Consider the following 22,645-nt stretch of genomic DNA (forward strand, 5'->3'; position numbering starts at 1 on the left):
CTCTGCATCTTAGAGGAGGACCATGGAGGAGCAGAGAGAAAAGAAGGTGGAGGAAAGGAAGGTAGGTGGGGGCAGGGCAGAGAAGCAAAGGAGAATAAAGACAGGGAACTATCTTACAGAGGAAAGAGAAGAGTCATGGGAAAGCAGGGGAGAGAAAGAGGGTAATAAGAGGGACACAGATCCAGTATTGATATTATACTATACGTCTCTAGAGATTGAAAATTCTTACAATAAGGTCATATATACCATTGTTAGAGAGAGAAGCAAAACACCTATCCAGCATCACATTGGCGAGTTAGAGGGAGGCATTGAAGGGGCAAAGTGGTTAATGGTGAATGGAGAGCGGGGATGGAGGAAGAAAGTCTTGCCTGAGTCCAGACTGTCCTGGCACCTTTCTCCCCGCCCCACCCTACATCCTGCTCTCTGCTCGGTCGGGGAAGCCATAAGACAGATTTACTTTACCTCATCCTCAAGGTCCTTGGGCCTGGGTGGAACTTGAGGTTTCTGTAGAGAAGTTGGAGCTGGCAGAGTGGAGGTCAGCCTGGCCTTAGCAGAAGGCCAGGTGGGCTTACTGGGAAGGGTCTGGCTGATGGGTGGAGACTGCCTCTGGCTTGATCGATTGTCTTGAAAGGAACAACAAACAACAACAACAAAATATAAGATGAAAGGGGCTCCAGGGGGAAATCACTGAGATCTAGAAAGTACAGAACCTCCAGTACCTAAGCAGCCACAAATGATTAATTGGGGCATTGCTTAAAAGAATAAAATAATATGTTAGGTAAAAAATTTCAACTGCCCATTGACTTACTTACAAAAACTAGAAGATGATCCTCATCAAAAGCATCTTCCCAAGGGAGAGATGGAGACCCATTGGTTCAGGAGAGCCGATAGCCCAGTGTTCTGCCCAATAGAGTGGATGATGACCTTGGTAATGTGGGGGTCTAAGAGAACTTGCTCCCCTATGGGTTCACTTGCTCTATGAATCTTAAGAGCAGAAATCCTCAAATTCACTTACACATAAGAACCACTTGGGATTTTTAAAAAATGCCAAGGCCCAGGCAAGGCCCACCCTAGACATAACCAGTTTGAATGTATAGGTAAGGACCTTGCATTATAGGTTTTACAGGGTCCCCAGGCTATTCTAAGGTGTACTCAGGGTTGTGACTGCTCATCTGCATGAACCTATGGCCCTCCCCTCAATGATTTCCCTCAAGTCATGGAGAATCCATGGGTTCCCCTGCCCAGGAATGTCCTCAGCAGGTGTCAGGGTAGGAGTCCAGGCTCTGAAGTCAAGTGGCTTGAGTTTAGTCTGCTGCTCTGCTACCCACTAGCTGCACTCCTTTGGGCTACTTATTCATTATTCAAGCTCTGTGAGACTCACATTCCTCATTTTAAAAGTCAGGATAGCCCTGGCTGGTGTGGCTCCATGATTGAGTGCTGGCCTGTGAACCAAAGGGTCACTAGTTCGATTCCCAGTCAGGGCACATGCCTGGGTTGTGGGCCAGGTGTCCAGTAGGGGGTTCATGAGTGGTAACCACACATTGATATTTCTCTCCCTCTCTTTCTCCCTACCTTCCCCTATTTAAAAAAATAAATAAAATCTCTAAAAGTGAGGATCATCATATCCACGTGAGAGGTATTATAGGGATCAGGAACAGAGTAATGAAAGCAGCAGGGGCAGGGTGTCTGGCTGAGTTGACACCTAACAAATAGAACTGATATTGCCACCATAAGGTGGTGGATGGCATCTGCCTAGCCAATTCTGTGAGCACAGATTCCAACTGATGCATTGTGGGAAAATCTTAGCATAGGAATAACTTGGTGTGCTCCCTATCCTGGGAACAGCACAGGCGCTTACACTGACTTCCTGCTGGTTCCTCCTGCCACAGCCTACGCCCAGCTTGATGTAGCTGCCCTGCCTGTGATGCCCCCATCTCCTCCTGGTGCTGCCCCTGCCCTCAGCCCACGTGTCTGCTGAAGGTATGTGGTTAACTTCACATTGGATGCCTCTTTGGCACCCTCTTTCTGGATGATACGGCTGTGCACAGCCAGGAGGGCATTTATTTTGCTGCACCTATTACTCTGTCAGTTTTTGTAGTTTTATTTACAGGTCTTGGAGTTTACTTAGATTTGTTAATGTAAAATTCAAGTGCATCAGAAGTTGCAAAACCTAGAAGACAGGCTTTGAAGAGTGTGCTTGTGATGAGCCACTTAACCACCCCAAACTGTGGTCTCCTGGTCTGTAACATGGGCCTAGCACGGCCTCTTCCTTCCCAGGGTTGTTGCAACGACTAAACAGTCACTTAAAAACATGGTAGGAGGTGTGCACAGCAGAGCAGTGAAGAGTGTGGGCTTTGCGGGCTGAATGGACTGGCTTGCATCCCAGCTCTACCACCATGCATAAAACCTTGGCCCATTAGTGCACGCCTTTGAGCCTCCCGTGCTTCCTTTGTAAGGTGGGGGGTGAATGCTTCGCTCAAGATTATTGAGAAGGTAAAGCAGGCCGCAGCTGAAAAGCACAAAATTGTAGACTAAGAAGTCTGGGGGTGTGTCTGTCTTGTTTGCTGCTGGATGCTCAGCGCTTAGCATAGCTCTGCCACATAATGGGTGCTCAATAGATTGTGGCATGAAGCAGCAGTGCCTGGTGGCCTGAGGAGGCAGTACAGGTAAGGACAGTCTGTAGAAATGTGAGTATCATTGTGATTGTCACTGACACACACCCCTCCTAAGACTGGGACACAAATTTCTTCTTGGGGGACATTAAAAGCCACACTCAGGCCTGGAGGCCAGCCCTGAGCTGTGTCCATTTAACCTATGAGGCTAATTCTAGGCTTAAACCTCCTCTCTCCACCTTCACCCCCAGTTAAAAGTCCACAGTCCTAGGCAGCCAGTGTAGGGGTGGACAGAGAAGAAGGAAGGGCATTAGTAGACACTGGGTTCCTTGGTGGTCATCTTCCTTCTGTGTCAATGTCTCAAGAGAAAATTCAGAACCTTGTACACAGGAAGCCAGAAGAGAAGTAGGGACTAATCTTGGGGTTGATTTCTCAGACTGTCGGGAGTTGCGAGCAGCCATCAGGGTGTGCTTGTTTATCTTTTGCCTGTTTCCACTATTCCTGATTCAGGAAGGATACTTCCCCCCTCGAATGGGCAAGTTTGCCACCTGGGGTGCCATTACCTGTGAGCGACCAGATGACCCACTTGAAGGAGATGCCAATGGGAGATTCCCCCCTCCCCCCATCTCAGCTTGATCCCCTTCCCCGCCCCCAAGTCCCCACTGAGCACCAGGGACTGAAGGCATGGCCTCACCTACGTACTCTCCCCTGGCGAAGGGCAGGGCTGGGTGAACTGTCCTTGTCTCCTGCTCGACAGGTGGTGGCTCATAACTGTCATCCCCCGTCTCCTCGGCAGGCAGCACGTACATCTCCGAGTCTGAGTGCTCGTCTGGGTTTTCATAATCACTGTCCTGCAAGTGCAGACAGATGGCATGCTCAGTGCCTGGCCTACTCAGTCGTCAGGACAGCTCCCACCTTAGGTGGCTGGAGCTGCTCCCCGGTGTGGGGAGGAGGAAGCAAGGCTTGGACAGGCTGGCCCACCAAGCGTAGGCAGCCCGCAGTGGTCATGGAGGGGTGGAAGCAGTGGCAGTGAGGTGGGGGGGGGTGGACAGGTGGACCCTTTAACCCGCAGGATGGCTGAAACTCTACATGGGCAAAGAACAGTTGGAGAGGAAATATATTTTAAGAAGACAGAAAAATAGAGTAATGATAGGTTTTACTTATTGTGAATGCTGACAGTTGGGGAAAATCTAAGTTCAATAAGGAGAGGGGAAGGGGACACACAGGAATATATAAATATCTTTGAGGAGATGAAGTTAAAAAAACAAAACAAAACAAAAAAAACAGGGCTGGTAAACCAGAGAGGCTAGGCTTCAAACGGACTCAAAGTCCACTCTCTTTCTCTTATTAAATATAAATCTTATTTAAGTTAATATTGAAAAACACATCAAACAGTTCAGAAGGCTGTAATGAAGTCTCCCAGCCACTCCTTCCCAGCCACTCAGTTCCTCTCCCCAGAGGCAAACAGAATTACTAGCATCTTGTGCATTTTGTTTGGAGACAGTTTATATATGTAGCATGCATACATACGAGTGTATTTAGTTCAAGAAATATCTGGTTCAAGAGTGAAAAGGTCCTCTGACCTCTGTGTCCACTGCCCCCCACACCACCCTGTCTGACCCAATGCACGATCCATATGTGACTTCCCAGCGAATGGGTGATGCTCCTGCCCTTTGGCCTGTCTGCTTTACTATAATGCTGATGCAGGTGTATGTGATGCAGGTGTACATGATGCAGGTGTAGTGTTTCCTTCCTGCTCTGTCCTCAGGGCCTGCAACAGGGCCAGCACCTGGCAGGAGCTCAGTGTGTTGGAGTGAATTAGTGAATTAACACGAGAGTGAGGTCTGTGCTTTCCTCCTCAGTCTATAGGGAGAAGGGGGAGGAGTAGAGTGAACAGAGGAAGAAGGAAGGGGAAAGGAGGCTGCAAAGGGAATGGCCTGTCCTTGTCCTAGAGTGGGAGAGGAGGTGGGTGGCATGAGATAAGAAAATTCCAGTAGGGGCATTTTCCTAAATCCCAATCTCAGCAATAGCAGATGGCTTCAAAAGTCCTTCCTGAACATGAACATGAATTTGGCCTGAAGAGAATAATGATAGTAATAATATTATTCTTATAACTGACATTTCTATGTGCTGTATACCTCATTTATTCCTCACCACAATCATGAGATACTTTTTAAAAAATCCCATTTTATAGTTGAGAAAATTGAGGCACGAGTGTTGAGTAATTTGTCTGCAATCTGTGCTCTGGAGAAGTGTTCTCAGGCAGGGGGTCTAGGATGTGAAGTGGGAGAGAAAGGGGGTCGGGCCGGTAGCGGGGAGGCTTAAAGGGCAAGAGCTTGGCTTCCCAAAGCTAATCTAGTCCAGCATGAGGTGGCTGGCACCCTCTTCATCCAGGCCAAGGACCCAGTCACAGCTGGGGTGACTTCTCAGGGAGACATCAGTACAAGTGCTGAGAAGCAGTTGCTTTAATGAACATCTGGAAAGTGAGAGAATCAGTAGGCACCCAGATGCAGGCACCTGATGGGAGACGGTTTGGGCATTCTACTTTCTCTCAGTTTTCACAGAGCAGGGATGGGACTTCTGATACTTAATCACTTGGAGGCTGAGGAGCAGTGTGTATCCTGGGGAGGACGCTGGGGTCCTTGCAGCCCAGCATGCTGGCAGCTTGAATGAGAGGACCACTTTGGGAGAGGCGGCAGAGAAGTAGAGGAAGAAAGACTGTGTGTCAGTTGTTCCTCTGATGCTGGGCTGCCTACCAGATGGGGACCCACACGAGGACAGCGCTGAGTCTGCATATCCAGGACCCAGCATGGGACCTGTTAGAGGGTCAGTGCCCACTACACAGCCGTGGATGCACGAATAAGCTGAGCTGCTGCCTGGGCTCCGAAGGGACCGAGGAGGAAGGAATGGGCTCTCGGGGGAAGTGCTGGCCTGACCCTTCATCTGGAAAATCTTTTCTGTGGGAGACACACCATGAGCCCCTCCTGCTTTAAACACAGGGGAATGCATCGAATGCCTCTTTAATCAAGAGAATTAAAAAAAAAAGGAATGTGTTCAAACTTCTGAGAGCTTAAAAAAACTCCCCTTCTCCCAAATTATTCTAAATCCTGGCAAACAAAATTCTATCATTTATTCAACACTTAACAAGTGCAATATGTGGACAATTTGATGGAAACTTTGAAGAAAAGAATGTGTAATAAGACAACATTTTAAATTGCCCATTTATTCATTTAATCAGTTATCAATGATTGAATGCCTACTATGTGCCAGGCATCATGCTTGACTCTGAGCACGGTCCCTGCCCTCATAGAAATTATACACTGGCAAGGGCACCCAATGACACACAAAGAGTGAATAATAAATAACAAGTAGATCCTCAGACAGATAAAAAAGCTACCACATTCAGGGTCCTGAGACAGACAGCAGCGGGAGGTGTGAGTCTACTTGGATGGGGGTACCTGAAAGGCCTTCTTGAGAAGGAGACACTGAAACCAAGCCTGAAGGACAAGAAGGAGCTGAGTGACTGCGGAAGAATGGGAGAAGGCACTCTGGTGTCTCCTCTTTTGCCTTCTCACATTCCTGCCCAAGGAGCATGGGTCTGAAATGGCTGTGGCAGGCAAGAGCTTGGCATGTAGGAGGAACTGCAGGCAGGCCGGTGGGACTGGGCTGTGATGAGCAAGGCCCTGCAGAAAGGGGTTGGGGCCCGGACAAGTGCACAGGGGCCAGATTTCATCGCTCCCAGAGGTGTGAGCAACGAGTCTGGATTTCATTCTATGTGCAATGGGCATCCAATGAGGTAAAAATAACTATGAGTGAATGTTTTGTCAGTCCTTATTATAGCTGGCACCTTGACTTTGGTTGTTTGACTTTGGGACACAAGTCATTTCCTCCTCTCCAGGGTTTTCTTTGTTTGTTTGTTTGTTTGTTTGTTTTTGTATGCCCTAAGTCCGCACTGTATGGTCTTTTTATCCAGCTAGCAAGCTAAATTTTCTTGGCTTCGCTCAGCATGAGGACCAGCTTCTTAACTTCACCTAAGACATGACTCCATACGTGCGGCCAGCAGGGGGCGGAGGTGCAGTGCCTCTGAGGGCTCAGTGGTTGTGGGGCTCCGAGAGTAACTCCGTGCCCAAGTGACTTTGTAGAGAGGCCATCTCGTCCCCTCTTTAAAAAAAAAAAATCTTTTCTCTGCAGTTGAAAAGAACGGAACTCCTGTCTCCTAGTACTCTGAGTGAACTCCAGGTGGTATACACAGCGGAGCTCAGGCTCAATTCTGGGTACTGGACAGGAGTCCCGGGTTCTTATCTTGGGCCTCTGAGTGACTGAGTGACGGTGGGCGAGTCATTTTCATTCTCTCAGCCTTAGCTTTCTTGTATGGTGTGTTGTTGTGTGGAGACCCTATTCCATTCATTTCCAGATATAAAATTCACAGATTGGAGCAGGCTACTACTCTGCATGACTGATATATGAGGAATAACTGTTGCGAAGAAAAGTGTTTAGGATATCTTGTCCCTGTCAGACTCAGTCTAAGAGAAAAGTGGCAGCTGGGGTTTTGTGGGTTGTGAAGGCACCTCGAAGAGGTTTATGGTTAATTCTGACATAGCCCCACCCCTGCCAGTGTCATCGTGGCCAGGCTTCTCTCTCCCACTCTGTGGCTGCCGATGCTCTGCTGAGGTCAGTCTGGTCACAGCAAGCACCTGGAGAGTTTAAAAGCCTGGGGCTTGGGTCTGACAGCCTGAGGGTGAATTTTGGAGCTGCCAGTTACACTCTCCAGGGCTTGGTTTCTTCACCTGTCAGATGGGTAGGGCCGATATTCAAAATCTTTAACTTTGGCACTAAAGAATAAATTTAAAGGACACATGGACAAAAACTAGGGGGAGGGTGGTAATGGGAGGGAAGTGGGAAGGGATGGGTGGGTGGGCTGGAATGGGAGTAAAAGGCAGAAAACTATACTTGAACAATGATTAAAATAAAATAAAAAATAGAAACACACGGGGAGAATAACATAGGGCAGTAATGGTAAGCCATGTAAAAGAAAATTCAATACAATTTTCATTTTAAATAGAAAAAAAATGTCCTGAGGCCCCCTGGTGTGCCAGGCCTTTACTCTTTGGTTGTTGGTTTATTTAGAGCTCCTGTGTAGGGGCCAGGAGGGGCTGGGCACTGGGGAATTCAGGAGGGAGGCATTTGAACTGACATGGAAATATTTAAACATTTTAACATCTGTTTTGGCTGTGCTGGTGAGGACTCTGAATACTCGCAGGAAATAGGGATAAGAAGGCCTGGTCCGAGGGCTGCAGTGAGGAGTAGGAGAGCTGATGCATATAAAGCTCTTAGCCTAGCAAGATGCTAGCTCAAGTCAGTCAGTGTGAGGTTATTGCTGCCTTGTCTGTAGGTGGCCCTTCTAGCCCAGCTATCTCTCTTCTGTGAGCCACAGCTGGCCACCAGCATGTGATTCAGAAACAAACCCTTAAAAAAGCCTCCCGCGGGCCCTGGTGGAAATGGTGCCCTCCAAGTTCCAGGAGCAAATACTTACAAAGTCATCCGACCACTGCTCCTCTTCGTCGGCAGGGCTCTCTGAAATGGCGTGTAGGAAGCAGAATGCACAAATGTAAATCTCAGCTGGCCAGCTCCTCGCTGTCCACAAGCACCTTACACCTACACACGTTGCCCTTGGGCTTCCTGGTGCCCTTTACTTGACCTTGAATGTCTTATAGTCATCTGATGTTCATTCACTTTCAAATCCTTTTTTTTTTAAAGTCAGTTTCTTAAAGCTTGTAGAGAAGTCCCACTGGGGCAGAGAAATAGTGCATCTGACCCATGTCTGTCTTTGTCAAGAGACAATCTGGGAACCTTAGAGTAACTCAGTAGCAACCTGCAATCCATATTGTATTGTTTCCAAGGATTTCTTTGAATCAATATGTGGATGCTGTAGTAGGAAGAGCACTGGACACAGTCAGATAGACCTAAACTCTCACGCAGGCTCTGTTCCCAACCCACTGGAGAGTGGGCAGGAATAACTAACATCCCTGGGCCTCAGTTTCCAGATTTATAAAATGGGGAGATAACTTCTAAGATTCTCTCTCATTCTAACTTTGACATTTTATTTAGAAAATCTGTATCCAGTGCTTTACTACATGCCGGGCGATGTTGTTAGAGAGTGGTAGTCATTGAGCTCTCTTAAAAAAAACTAGTGAGGAAAGTGAGGCCTGGAGAAAATAAGTCACTTGCCCAAGGTTAGACAGTAGACAGTTGAGCCCGGAGCTGAACCCTGCAGGCTGACTTCCAAGTGCACACTCTGCACCCCACACCACGCTGCCTCACTGAGTCTGAGCACCATCCCGGGCTCCACAGGGGTATAAGCATGGACATGACAGGTATTACATAGTTTTCGATCTTAAAGAATAAAATAGGTCGGAATTATGACAACCAAGAGAAATATTTGACCCTTTTTTTCTCCTAAACACATTTGGAGTATGAGAAGCTTAGCATAAACTGAACTTAGAGGTTAAATGCAATTTACTCTTTTAGGTAGGCTATCAGCTAGACGTAGGTCCAGATGGCAGAGTGGGTCCAGTGACTGCACCAGAGGGTCCCAGCACCCGTCCCATCCTACTCAGCAGCCATGGCTCGAGGGTCCTGTGGGTGATCCCTGAATCCCCCAGAACCTCAGCGGAGCCTTTTGTGGCCATTCCTATCCTCTGCCCTAGCTGACCACTGACTCCAGCTCCAGGTGGAGTCCACAGAGGCACAAGGAAAGGGATTGCGGAGGTCAAACCGTGCAGGAAGGTCTTTGGACCAGAATGGCCAAAGTTTAGGGAATGGCACCCTCTCATGGGAAAAAAACATGATAGGTGCTAAGAAGGAGCTTCTCAAACAAGCCAAATAATGGGTCAACTTGGACATTAACAGGAAAATCATTCTTATTAAGTTATTCTTTGGGTTGACTTATACCAAGTTATGGTGTACTGCAACCACTGGGGTTTGCCAAGAAGAATGGGTGGTAAATCCTCTTCCCATTAAGCCAATACCTGGCACATAAGTTTGGGGGTAATAGCAAATCAACACTTAAGGCAACAAAATGTTTTCGTTTCAACCTTTAAAATAGAAACCTTTATAAAATACCTTTATAAAACACACTGGCCTGCCTTGGTCAAGTGTATTTGCCGAACCTTTTCTCAGTGAGTCAGGGTCCACTTTGGGATCCATTACTGGTGAATGCGTTCACAGTAGCCACCTAACTAGTTTTCCTGTCCCTGTTACCTTTCCTCTCCAATCGTTTTTCCTACTGCTTCTAGTTATTTCCTTAGAGGTTGGATCATGCTTTTCCTTTCCTCAGGGATTATCAGGGGCTCCCTCTGGAACAGATTCAAGACTCCCTAGCAGCTCTTTCAAATGCCTCCGCCTGCAGTCCCTCCACTGAATTCTCTCCCAGCCATTTTCCATGTTCACTTCCAGTGATGCCAACAGCTTGTTCCTCCCATCCTGCACTTGGGCTTATGCCCAGTTCAGAGCAGAGGGCTTTCGGCTCTGCTCATGCTCTTCCTCCTGCCCATCTTCCTCCTTCCACAGAAATACCCATCTTCCTTCTGCCATAACGTCTTCCCCAGTCCCTCTGGTCACAGCCTATCACTCTTCCTCTAGGTCCTCTTAGATGATGCTGGCTCCTCAATGTCACATCTACTTCATCCTGCCCTATGCCACTAGGTGGTAGGTGCTGTTATGATTTGTTTTACAGTCAGGGAAACTGCATCTAAGAGAAGTTGCAAAGTCTGTCTGAGGGCACATGGCTAGCTAGTGTGGGAGCTGGATTGAAGGCCTGGTTATCTGTTGGCTCCTGTGGCTGAATCTCATGTGAACCACTTGGCCCTCCCTGAGCATTCAGGCAAAACTGAGGAGGAGCAGTAATGGCCCAGTCCAGGCATCAAGGCACACTGAGGCAGTAGAGAAACCAAAGTATCTTGTGGTAGAGGCTATTTGATGGTGCTCCCCACCTCCCAGCTACACCCTCTTTTGGTTCCAGAAGGAACTCACAGCATCATACTGATATAAAGTCACAACCTTGCAGGCCATTGCCCAGGCTGAAAGGTGTGACAAGCCAAAGTACTAGATCTAAAGTAGTGGGTGGTGTTCCAGCCTCTCAGGGAGCCCCCCACAGCATGCAGGTGGCGGTCTTAGAACTAGGCTCCCTGGGTTCCAGTCCTGGCTCTGGTGTTTGCTGCCTGTGTGGCAGTGGACCGGTACTTTAATTGTTTAAAGTTCAATTGCCTCACCTGTGAAACAAGGATAAAAATAGTGAAAGCCTCATGTTTTTATACAGTCAAGTAATGTAACACATGTGAAGTGCTTTGCAAGGCCTGGCACAGAGTAAATGCTGTATTAATGTTACTTATTGTTGCCTTAGGTATTGACAATTCTCAGTAAACCCTGAAAACACTACCAATTCTATTTCACTCTAATGGTAGCCGTGCATATGGCAACCACAAAGACATACATCCAAGGAAGCCTCAAGTGTAGTGTGTGAAATTTTCAGGAGGATAAATTCAAGTTTAATACAGGCTGGGTGGTATAATTTGGGTGTGGGATTTCATGCTCCTGCCAGGAAGCTAAGGTGCTGGGTGGGCCTCCTTGTTGGGGAGAGCCTTTACTATTGTGTCATGGGGGCTGTTTGGGGGCTTATGCTGCACTGACTCTGTCATAATGTCATGCCACACAGTAGAGGGACTCCTCCCCTTGCCTGGCTGAGGCTTTGGGATTCATGTGGCCCTCCCAAGCCTGTGGACACAGCACCTGGCAGTATGAGACATGTGACAACAGCCATGATGGCTCCCCTCTCAGCATCTGCTCCAGGCCAAGACACGCAGGGTCAGGCTGTCTTGCTTAAAATCCTGGTTCTGCCATTTGCTAGCAGTGTGACCTTAGGCAAACTACTTAACCTCTAGGCCTCAGTTTTCTCATCACTAACATGGATGTTAATAGCAGTACCTACATTCTAGGGTTTTGAGAGAATGAAAATGAAATAACACATGGAAAGCACTCAGATGAGTACCCAGCATAGAGTGAGGGCCCGGTGAATGATAGTTATTACTATTAATTGACTTTCTCCTTGATTCTCGCGGTAACCTGAGGGATAGGTAGTCTTATCTCTAGATCAGGGATCTGAAGCCTGGGGAAGTTACAAAACTTTTCTTGGTTCACACAGTGCTTAATGGACAAAGCCAAGGTTCCACCTCAGGCCAAAAGGACCCCAAAGTTCAAGATCTTCTCATTGAGCCACCCCGTACAGTAGTAATAAAAGACCTAAAGTCTAGGAGAACAACTGTGTGTTAGACACTCCAGGGCAATGTAAAATTTCCTAAAAAGTGTCCTGGCAGCTGGAAACATGGCCAGGTGTAGGGTAAGCTTGAGAAGGGTGCACTCAGAGAGGGCTGGGAGACTGCATGAGACTCTGTGTCAAAGATGGAATTGAATTGGGCCCTGGAGGACCAGCGGGGCTTGAGTGAGAGAAGGGAGATGAAGGAGGGCTTGTGTGTCAGCCCCAGAAGCAGAGCCGGGCTGAGGGGTGGAAGGAGGCATCCGTAAGGCACAGACATGCACAGAATGAACGACCTGCACTGGAGAGTCACGGGAGAATATGCCCAGAGGGAAAACAAAGCAGGGTTCATTGCCAGCCAAGGGGATGTTCCAGCCACAGTGGACACTGTGGTCCCAGTGACAAGCTGGAGATGGGGAGGCTGACAATGATGGTGCTTGAATAACTCAGCCATGAAGAGACAAAGGCTGAGCCAGACCAGGGAGGGGAAGGGATGGCTGGAAGGACAGCGAAGGGCTCTGAACAGTGATCTTGGTGGATGTGGTGAAGGGAGGAGATGAAATCAGCATTTTGGTTCTGGGTCATCAGCAGCACCAAGGACCATGGGGCAGTGCTGGTGGCATCCCAGCCATGGGCTTTGAGGGACGTACCCACAGCTGCGCGTCTGACACACAGCCTCAGCTGTGGCTCTGATTCCACTCTGACTATGCTCTGGGCCACTGGGCCCTCCCATTTCTCCTCCTGCAGAGTTGGTGGGGGGATGCAGGGACCGGTGGGAAGACTGCAGTGGGATGCAGGGAGGAAAGAAGAAAGGCAGGTGGACCAGGTGTGGTGGTGGGGACAGATTCAGGGAGAGAACAGAAAACAGAGGCCGCAGGGGAGGCCGTGAGGGGGCAGTGTCACCAGGTCCACCCTGAGAAGAGAATGGAATGTGACTAAGTGTGAGGAGCTGAGGCCAAGGCCCAGACCCGGCCTGGCTAGGAGAGGCGATTGAGCCTAAATACATCCTAGAAATTCCCTTTGTTGGTATGTTGGTTCATTCCCCCCCAGGGCCCTATTAACAGGGGGTGGTGTGCATAAGTGGGGGACATAGTCCTGGCTTAGCCATCACCTGGCTGTGTGATTTTGGGTAGTCACTTTGCCCCTCTGGTCTCCAGTTATCCCTAACATGAGAAGCTTGGAAGCAGTGACCTTCAGGACTTTCTAGGCTATTAAATACCTTTCAGTCCAAGTTTAATTCCTCCATTCTCAGTCCCGTGAGGCAGGCCTGCTGTGCATCCAGCTCGCCCCCTGTGACCTGTGCTGGTGCCACTAGTTAGAGTATTAGTGAGGAGATGGAGAGCCAGGTGGATGCTGGCTTCACTAGGGACACCAGGGTAGGGGCAAAAGCAGGGTCATGTTTCACTTCTTTTGTGGACGAAGTGTTATTCTGTGGTGATCATTTACCCAAGAGCCCCTGTCCAGGTGACTTCCCCTGCCCCACCCCCGTGGTTGCTCCACTCTCGTCCCTGCAGGACATCAGTTGTGGGAGGGGAAGTTGGACCTCCTGGGGACATCCCAGCAGCCCCTGGATAGCAGAGCCCAGGCACACACGGAGAGAGGCCTTATTCAGTTCTGACCTCTCTGGGCTTTGCACGGTGACCAGTGGGGCTTCTGCAATGATCCCAGCAGACTTTGGGGTCACCACAACTGGTCTCCCCGCCCCTTTCTCCGAAGCCATACCTCGGACTTTAAAGTACAGGGAGCTGTTCAACCATGTTTCCAGGAATTGGAAAGCAGGTTCTGGTGTTAATGTCAGAGGCTCTGGACCTTCTGGATAGTAAGAAATTCCCCCCAAAAGTGTAACCATCTCAACTTGGGTCAAGGAGGAACCCTGTATTGAGAGCCTGGGGTGGGCTTCCTGTGGTGGCTGCAGTAACCTTGGGCATGTTACTGAAATGCATTTTCTTCACCTGGGCAGCTGAGATAGTCTTTTCTGTATGATGGTGCTAAGGGGAGAGTAAAAGAGCTAATGTCTGTAAGAAACTTAGGTTAACACCCAGAACAGAGTAAATACAGCACGTTTTGGATATCCCTCCTTCCCAAATATCAGCTGCTTGGGCGTAATGCATTCTGCTCAGTGGGCTGTGAGGTCCCTGCAGGCAGTGGTTGCCAGGCCTGAACTGAAAGCAACCAGCTCCTTCCTGGCCTGATCTGCATCTGTAGGTAATTCAGGCCTCCATTGTTTGTCCAATTCACAAGCTTTGTGCTATTCTCTAAAGGAGAGTGGGGACTGTGGGGACTGTGGGGACTCTCCTACTGACAGCTAGGGGGCGGTGGTCCTTTCCATTCTCTGCCTTCGGAAGGTCAGCATCGCCAAGGTCAGCACACTTTCCTGGCTAGAGGGTGGGGAAGTTATGTGCTTCTGGGACTGGAAAAAGATCATAAGTCCAGCACCTGGGGGAGACAGATGGGGCTGTTTCAAGTCTACACAGGCACCCAGGGAGTGCCTGATTGTCCTCTGGGGCTCTGGAGGTCTGGCGGGCTACAGTCTCCAAGCACTGGCACCTTTCAGGACCCTGAAGACTCTCTGGGTTCAGGAGGAGCTGTCAGGGCTGGTTGCTGAGGCCCTGAGCTTTCAACTGCTCAGGGTCCCCAAGGCTCAGAGGAAGCAGCTGGAAATGCTTCTAGGACACGGGTTGGGGTTTGGGCGGGGATGGCAAGGTAGGTACTAACTGCAGGTGGTGATGGTGGTTTTGCCAAAACGACCTTTTCTGGGTGCTGGGTTTCAGAGCAGAGGAGAGTAGGCAAGGCCCTGTTGGTTTGGTGAAGAAATAGGATGAATTTCTGAGATCCTTTAACGGATTTGTCTTTTAGTTCAGGAGCAGCAGGAAGGACACAGTTGGTGGTTTATAGCACGGTTTCTTAAATTTAATATACATTCAAATCCCCTGGAGTTAAAATGCAAACTTCTGATCCCTTAGTTCTAGGTGGGGCAGAGATTCTGCATTTCTAACTTGCTCCCAGGTAATACTGGGGCTGCACACTAAGGATTGCACTTTGAGTGACAGAGGCTCAGAAGACCCAGCTGAGACCCAAGACAGATTAAGTGCAAAGTGGAAGATGCAACTCCCTAAAGCCAGGAAGGTTAGGAGAAGCTTTATTATTGGGCCCTGGGCTGCAAAGATTTGTGGTTCTGTGGTTCAGGTATTAGCAGTGGTAGGAACCTGACGACACTTCTAGTTCAGTCCCTGTGAGATATGTAGTATGATAGACAAGGAGAAGAGAGTGCGTTGGCCGGGGTTACACAGCCTTGGGGTTGGACATTGAAGGACCTTGTATGCAGGCTCAGTGGTTTGCTGTTTTTCCTGTCGATGATGTAAAGCCACGAGAATATTTAAACAAAGGTGTTTCAGAACAGCTCACTGGTGGAAGGTGAAAGGACCACGTGGGATTAGGAATTAAGGGGACTTCTCAGAGGCTTTATACAGACAAGCAGTCTGATGACAGGGGTTGGAGCTGTAGCTTTGTGAACGGAGGGGGACAGACATATTTTAGAGACACCTAAAAGCTAGAATTAATAAGATTTAGAGATTAAATTTTTTTGCAGAGGGAGAAGAAAGAGGAGGAATCAACGATGATCCCTGGTGTATGGGGCTGGGCACAAGGATGTATAAATGATGAATACCACCTGTCTTTTGCCCAAGTTAAAAATACAAGAAAAGAAGGAGCCTGGGCAAGGGAATGAGCAAGAAGACGGTTGAATATGGGGGGTCATCAGGAGTTGTCCATCCTGAAATTGGATATATCAGTCTACTTAAGTTTCTGAGAATTGCCCCTGAGCTCCTAACACTGTGTCCAGCATCTCCAAATGCTGTTGGTTCATCTACAAAATGACAATGTTTCTCTTCATCACCCAGGACTTAAATTAAAATGTCACCTCCTTAGCAAAACCTCCCAGACTACCTAAATTGTTCTCCCATCCCACAAGGATTCCTTGTCACTGCACCTGCCATTTTCCTTCATATCAGGGACCACGTTTGGTCATTTATATTTACCTGTTGGGATTCTAATTTATTACCTGACTCTGAACTAGTCATTGAGCACCTTAAGGCCAGGGACTATGTTTTGTTCCCAACTTCGTACCTAGCCCAGTGAGCATCACACAGGACATACTTGTGCAGTATTGGCTGAGGGAAGCACAGCACATGCAGAACAGCTGAAGCACCAGGAGATGTTTATTCGAGAGAAGAAAACATCCAAATGACCTGACTTCTTAATTCTATCCTTGAAGTTGCACTGAATAACTGTTTCTACTTTATTTAATATTTAAGACTTGTACCATGTGTCCATCAGGACAGACTGTGGAAACCACAAGGAAATGGATCACAAATATACTCCTCCAGGGCTGTCCGTCCCCAACTGGACCCGACTGGTTTGGGAGGTCAACACAGGAGATGTCCAGATGGAGAGTGGGCCTCATTTGTGGTACATGGTGGCAGGGCAGGTCTGAGCATTGTATTGGATGTTAGGCTATATGACCTCTGGGGCTCCTTTCAAACCTGAGACTCTGTGATTTCATAATTTTTCTGTCAAACCTTGGGTACTTAACAGGTATAGCCTGTTTTGTTTTCTTTTTTAGAATTTGGAGGGAAGAACGAAGATTTTAATTTGGTATTTTTTTTTAAGCTGAGGCCTGTATGGATCTGTCCGTGTCCAAGAAATCTTTATCTTTAAGCTATTAGAAACACATTTTTCAACCTATCCTTCCAAGGTATCTGTCTGAGAAAGTGAAAGTATGTTGGAGAATTTACTTTGCTCATCACTGCCATAAAAACTACCAATTTCAAGACTAACTAGTCTTCCCTAACAAAGTCGATCCTAGCTGGAATGGTGTTGTAGGGCAACCTCAACACCATTTGTTCCTCAGTTTGGAGAGGACTGGGTGACTGTGTGCCATCAATCACTTGTTCCCACATTCCCCCCAGCCCACCCTTTCAAGTGTCCATTCTAACAGTCCTGTATTCAGGAGCCGTCCCTTACCCACTTTCCCCACATCCCCCACTTCAGGTTAGATTAGGTACTGCTGTAGAGCATTGTGCTTCCCTCTCACACCGAACTGTAATGGCTTTTAACACATATCTCCCCTTCGGGTCTATACATGATATACGTGTGGGGCTCTATCTATCTCGTTTAGCGCTGTATTTCTACCCGAGGCCTTGCATGTGCCCGGCACATGAAGATGTGTAAGAATGTTTGATAAGTAAATGGGTGGGTGGATGGATGGATGGGATTTGGTCATTCTTAAAATTAGGATGGGCACCTTTTATTTTCATATAAGTAGAGCACAGTTCCCTTTTCAAGAGGCAAATACAAATGTTGAACTAGTCAAGAATCCAAGTATTAGAAATACTCTTACCAGAGGCATAGTCTCTTCGAGGAACACTCGGAGGCGCTTTGACTTTCAGCCTGTAGGTAACAACCATCAGACAAACAGTCAGTGGGTGGGACGGCGGTTGGCAAGGCTCAGAGTATAAGCAGATATAGAGACAAGGGATGGAGAACTCATAGAATAATGACTTCTTTCGGACCCATCGCACTGAAAGACTAAATATATTGAAAATGTAGTGAAGCCATTGATCAGAGGTTTCCTCCCTCTCCCCCTTTCCCCAAGGCACAGTGTCGCTGAGACTTGGCGAAGGTGAAGCTAAGTGGAGAAAGGGCTTCACGAAGCCAGAGTACTAGTGAACACTGAGCCCAGAGGTTCAAAGAGAATAAATGATAAATGCTGATTTATTGATAGGAAGGTAAGGGAAGATATAGTCTATTCTAATAAATAATTTAATAAATGCGTTAAGTAGAAAAATTAGTTGTAATGAGCACTTTGGTTATAGGTTGGACTGAAATTATTTTTGTGCCATTAAACCTGACAAGTAAGTGAGCAGTGAGTATCTCTAGGTTGGGACTGTGAAATTTTGCTCATTTAGAAGTTGAACTGTTTTAAGCACTTTCAAAACTACTGTAGTATCTTTATATACAAATAAAATGTTCTGAATATTCACAATCCTTCACCACTCATTAAAAGAAGAAAATTAAAATTACATTTTAAAAATGTATCCCAATTTTTAGGCTTTTTATAAGTTAGGCAACATCTTCCCTTCCATTATTTGAAATGGGTAAGGTATATAGTAAGTTATTATTTTTAATAATAGTTACCCATTTTATTTAAGAATAATTTACTTCATTAAAAAATTTAAATATATAGCCCTGGCTGGTATGGCTCAGTGGACTGAGCGCCAGCCTGCAATCCAAAGGGTTGCCAGTTCAATTCCCAGTCAGGGCACATGCCTGGGTTGTGGCAACCACACATTGATGTTTCTCTCCCTTTCTTTCTCTCTCCCATTCCCTCTCTAAAAATAAATAAATAAAATCTCAAATTTTTAAAAAAATATATAAATAAAACCTATATCTGCTAGACTTTATTTGCTAAAATATCACATCCTTTAGAAGCAGCACATAGGTAATCATTGTATACAAAACATATTTCATTTCTTGGGGGAGAAAGCAGTTTAGAAATTCATGTTTGATTAAAAAAAAAACCCAAGATTTATAATCCAGAATTGTAATGTTGTGAAAATAACAATATTTATGTTTGTATAGAAATTCTGCTGTTTGTTTTCCCAAAGGTTCTCATCTCTATTATTTCACTGAGTTCTCATAAAGAACCAGCAGGGTGTGCCAGGAAGATGCAATCATTACACCTATGATAAGGTCCAGAGAGAGAGAGAGAGATGAACAAAGGTGCTGTAGGGAAGAAAAACAAGGACAAAACGGTCTGGTGCCCCAAAACTGAGTCTATTCAAGGACAAGCACAATTTCAAAAAAGCACAGACCAAGTACTGCCCATTCTTGTAGTCACTTTGTAAAAGAAAAGAAAGGGCATTTTATTACCCCCAAATGTATGAAGGTCACTGTCTCAGAATAAAGGACAGACTCAGGAAAGGACTGTTGGTCACTGAACACAGACCAGGAACAGCAGATGGGGCGCAGGCCTTAGCAGCCAGCAGCTGCACACCAACCCCCAGCACTTCAAGGTCCTTATTTTCTCATTTGGCCATGGACCAGTGACAACTCTGTCACGGTCTTGTGGTAAGAAACCAGTGTGTTCAACCGTGCTTCCTCCCTTTGAGGTGGCACCTGTTGCCTGGCTATGAGTGAGAGCTAAGAGCTGCATGTCACTTAGGACCAAAAGGGCATTGACTTCACCCAGGGTATGGACCGTGGCAGCCATATTCTCCAAGCCGAGAAGAAACACGGTTTGTCACGTGTACTTGGGGACAATGGGTGTAATACAATAGAAACTGTCTGGAATGATTTGGGCCCCATGGCTGCTGTTAGTATGACTGACCATGGGGTAGACACTTTATACAGAGGCTTCATGCTATTGAGAAAACTGGTGTATTGTAAAACTGGTCACTGTGGACTCGTCTAGAATCGCTAGTGATTAAAACAATGACTGGCAGGGTTCTCTCACTTCAATGAGATTCTGACATAATCAATGAAAGCAATCACACACCTGTCCCAGTCACAGTACAGAGCATGAAGACAAATTCTCCTCCTCTATGAGATGACTATCGCTCCATAAGCAGGAGACCATTTTAACTCTCTTAGGATGATCACTTACACATAGTGAGATGACTCATTTATGTTTTATAGTCTGAAACACCACAAAAAGTGATTTCTTACATTTAAGTTTAGCAAAGACCAAAAAAGAATGAAGATACTCTGCTCTGAAGGCACAGGGAAATGTAATTTCATGTAGTATTGGTGGTACAAGGTTTTTGGAAAGCAGTTTACTAGTATTAATAAAAACTTCAAAAGCACAAATCCTTTCACCACGAAATTTCAGTTCAGGAATTTAGCTTTCTGGTATACTCAAAGTCTGCAGAGGATATTTATTGAAATATTATTTATGACAGTTAAACTGAAAGAAATGCCCCCCAAATTTTGATTTTATCTAAATTGATGTTACCAAATTGCTCCCCAAAATGTTATGCCAGTTTAAACTCCTACCCCCTTTAAAAATTGTCCAACAATATATAGTTGGATAAATGAACAATAGTACATTTATAGTAGACTATCTATCAGCTGTTTAAAAGGGAACATGGGCCCTGGCTGGTGTGACTCAGTGGTTGGGTTCCAGCCTGTGAGCCAAAGGGTTGCTGTTTCAGTTCCCAGTCAGGGCACATGCCTGGGATGCAGGCCAGGTCCCAGTAGGGGGCGTACAAGAGACAACCACACATTGGTGTTTCTTTCCTTCTCTTTCTCCCTCCCTTCCCCTCTCTAAAAAATAAATAAATAAAATCTTAAAAAAAAATAAAAGGGAACATGTTTTATTTTCTCATGTTAACAAAGAAAGTTGTCCATGATATAGCATTGAGTAAAATCACTAAAGCAAGTTGGTAGAATGGTTTATGTAGTATAATGCCTCTCATGATGAAAATGTGCGTGTGTATAGTTATGTATATAGCTATGTCAGTGTATACATATATAGCTATGTCAGTATATGTATGTGTGCGTGTAAGTTTATACATAGAGATATATATATACCAAGCTCACACATGACAATGTTGATTTCTGGGGAGTGGGTTAAAGTGGGGATATGAAGAAGTGGGAGATTTTGACTTTATACAACTCTGAACTCTTTGATTCTCCCCCACCCCATCAACTGCAGTGAATCTATATTACTTTCTTTAAAACAATACTTATAAATTTAACAGAATAACATTTCCCCTTTCCTCTTGATTTAGGTTTTGAGTGTCAAATGCAAGTAGGTACAATTTAATGTACACTTTCCATTTCCTTAAAAAAGCTTTAAGAGTTTTTGGTGTGCAGGAAGGTTTACAATTCTAGTTTACCCTCTCCAAGGAACAACTGAAAACACCATTGAAGGCAATAATTGAAAAAGCAGAAATCAAAATATGGAAAACAGGAACTGCATCTTAAAGAAGCTAGAGCTGTGTTCTTGGAACTTCTCTTTTGGATTTCTCCAACAGTGTCCTCGTAGTCCTTAGCTAAATGGCTTTGGGAGCTGATTCTCCTGCCTTAACGAACGTCATTTTGACATTTGCTCAGCACCCCAAATGGCATCACTCACATTTTGAGCAGCGTGGGGGGGGAGCGAAGTGCCCCAAGAACCACCCCATTCACTCATCATGTTTCCTGATTGTGGATCTGAGCGCCGTGGACTCTAGCCATGAGCAAAAATGGGCTACATGCCAAAGAGTTTTCAACCCTTCACTGAGGCAACAGAGAACTAGGTTCTCTTCCCCTAGCACAGGCTGGCATGAGATGTTTTTTTGTGTAAGTGCTCGTATGGTGCTATGAAGTCTAACTTACTTTTTGATTTTGTTCATTATTCCACCTTCATTGTTCTTAATATCATGGACCATCTTTTGAAGTTGTCTGTAAGACACAAAATTAAACATAAACTATCAATAACTAGATTGATTTTTTAAAAAATATCTTCTGGCCTTCGTGAAGAGCAAGAGAGATAGAGAGAGGGAACCCTACAATAAAACCCCACATAGCATGAATCATGTTGTGTTTATTTAAGTTGAATTAATTATATTTAATTAAGGAGATCATCTGCTGCTTTAGCAAAAGGAAAAGGTGACTGATCCTGTGATTCTATAAGGAAGGTGGTCGTTGGGCCACGTCCCCATCTGTTGGATGCCTGGGCCAGTCTCAGGTGGCTGTGGAGAGGAATTCCAATCCCCAGGTCCATCTGCTCTGAGGAGACATGTGAGGCCGAAGCCCTATCACAAGCCTCACTGTTTATCACCTACTGTCCTTCAAGCTCCTATGTTGCAAGGATAGGGCTACCTTGAAGCACGCAGGGCAGGCTGAAATCAGGCCCAACATTTTTTGTTGTTGTTGTTAACTTTACTAAGTAGAATCTGGAAAAATTGTCGTTTAAAATTTGCACACATAGAGAATCCATAAAATGACTAGTGAGTCTGACTGCACAGGTATTTGAAACTTCTGTAGAACAAAAAGCAAGATATACAAAATCAAAAGACAATTGACATGCTGGACAAAATATCTGCAACAAATAATAATAAGAAGAATAACTGCAATTTTTTATTTACAAAGAAATATTACACCTCAGTAGAAAAAGATTAACAATTCAAAAGGAAAATGAGCGAAGGATGTGAACACACAGCTAACAGAAAAGAAAAGCAAGTGTTCAACAGACCAGTGAAGAGGTACTTAACATCGGTTATAGTTAAAGAAATCTAAGTCAAACAATGTGCTGTGTTCTGCCTATCAGACTGGCAGAACTTAACACGTGTGGCAATGCCCATGGTTAATGAGGGTATGAGAATACAGACGCTCTTGGGCATGTAAACTGTTTCAGTTGATATCTGTCAAAATTTAAAATGTCTTTGCCTTTTGACACAGAAATTCCACTGCTAGGAATTGCCTCATGAGTGCAGTCATAAAACTATACCATTATGTAGACATCCACATTATATACACATAAGCATTAGAGGTAATAAAACTAATCCTTTCTGTCTCCTCCCTAAAAAGCATGGAAACAGCCCAAACACCTGTCATTCACTAAAAGGGAAGTAGTTAAACAAACTTTGATAAAACTACAGAATGAAGTAACACAGACCCATTTAAAAAAATCTGTATTACTGATGTACTAAAATCCCCAAGAAATATTAGGTCATGCAAA

At 45.9% G+C, this 22,645-nt stretch overlaps 1 protein-coding gene across 3 annotated transcripts in view; it reads right to left on the reverse strand.

The window, feature by feature from the left end:
* BLNK (B cell linker) overlaps nucleotides 1-22,645 on the reverse strand; it is a 75,345-nt gene that overhangs the window by 29,305 nt on the left and 23,395 nt on the right. For all 3 annotated transcript variants that reach the window (XM_028513827.2, XM_036027082.1, XM_036027083.1), the window contains exons 2-6: nucleotides 21,301-21,366; nucleotides 17,321-17,370; nucleotides 8,146-8,186; nucleotides 3,307-3,463; nucleotides 463-623 (exon numbers count right to left, since the gene is read on the reverse strand). In XM_028513827.2, the coding sequence (XP_028369628.1) occupies nucleotides 463-623; nucleotides 3,307-3,463; nucleotides 8,146-8,186; nucleotides 17,321-17,370; nucleotides 21,301-21,366 (475 nt within the window). The remainder of the gene's footprint in view (nucleotides 1-462; nucleotides 624-3,306; nucleotides 3,464-8,145; nucleotides 8,187-17,320; nucleotides 17,371-21,300; nucleotides 21,367-22,645) is intronic.

Source organism: Phyllostomus discolor, chromosome 5 (genome assembly GCF_004126475.2).
Source record: "Phyllostomus discolor isolate MPI-MPIP mPhyDis1 chromosome 5, mPhyDis1.pri.v3, whole genome shotgun sequence".
Taxonomy (NCBI): Eukaryota; Metazoa; Chordata; class Mammalia; order Chiroptera; family Phyllostomidae; genus Phyllostomus; species Phyllostomus discolor.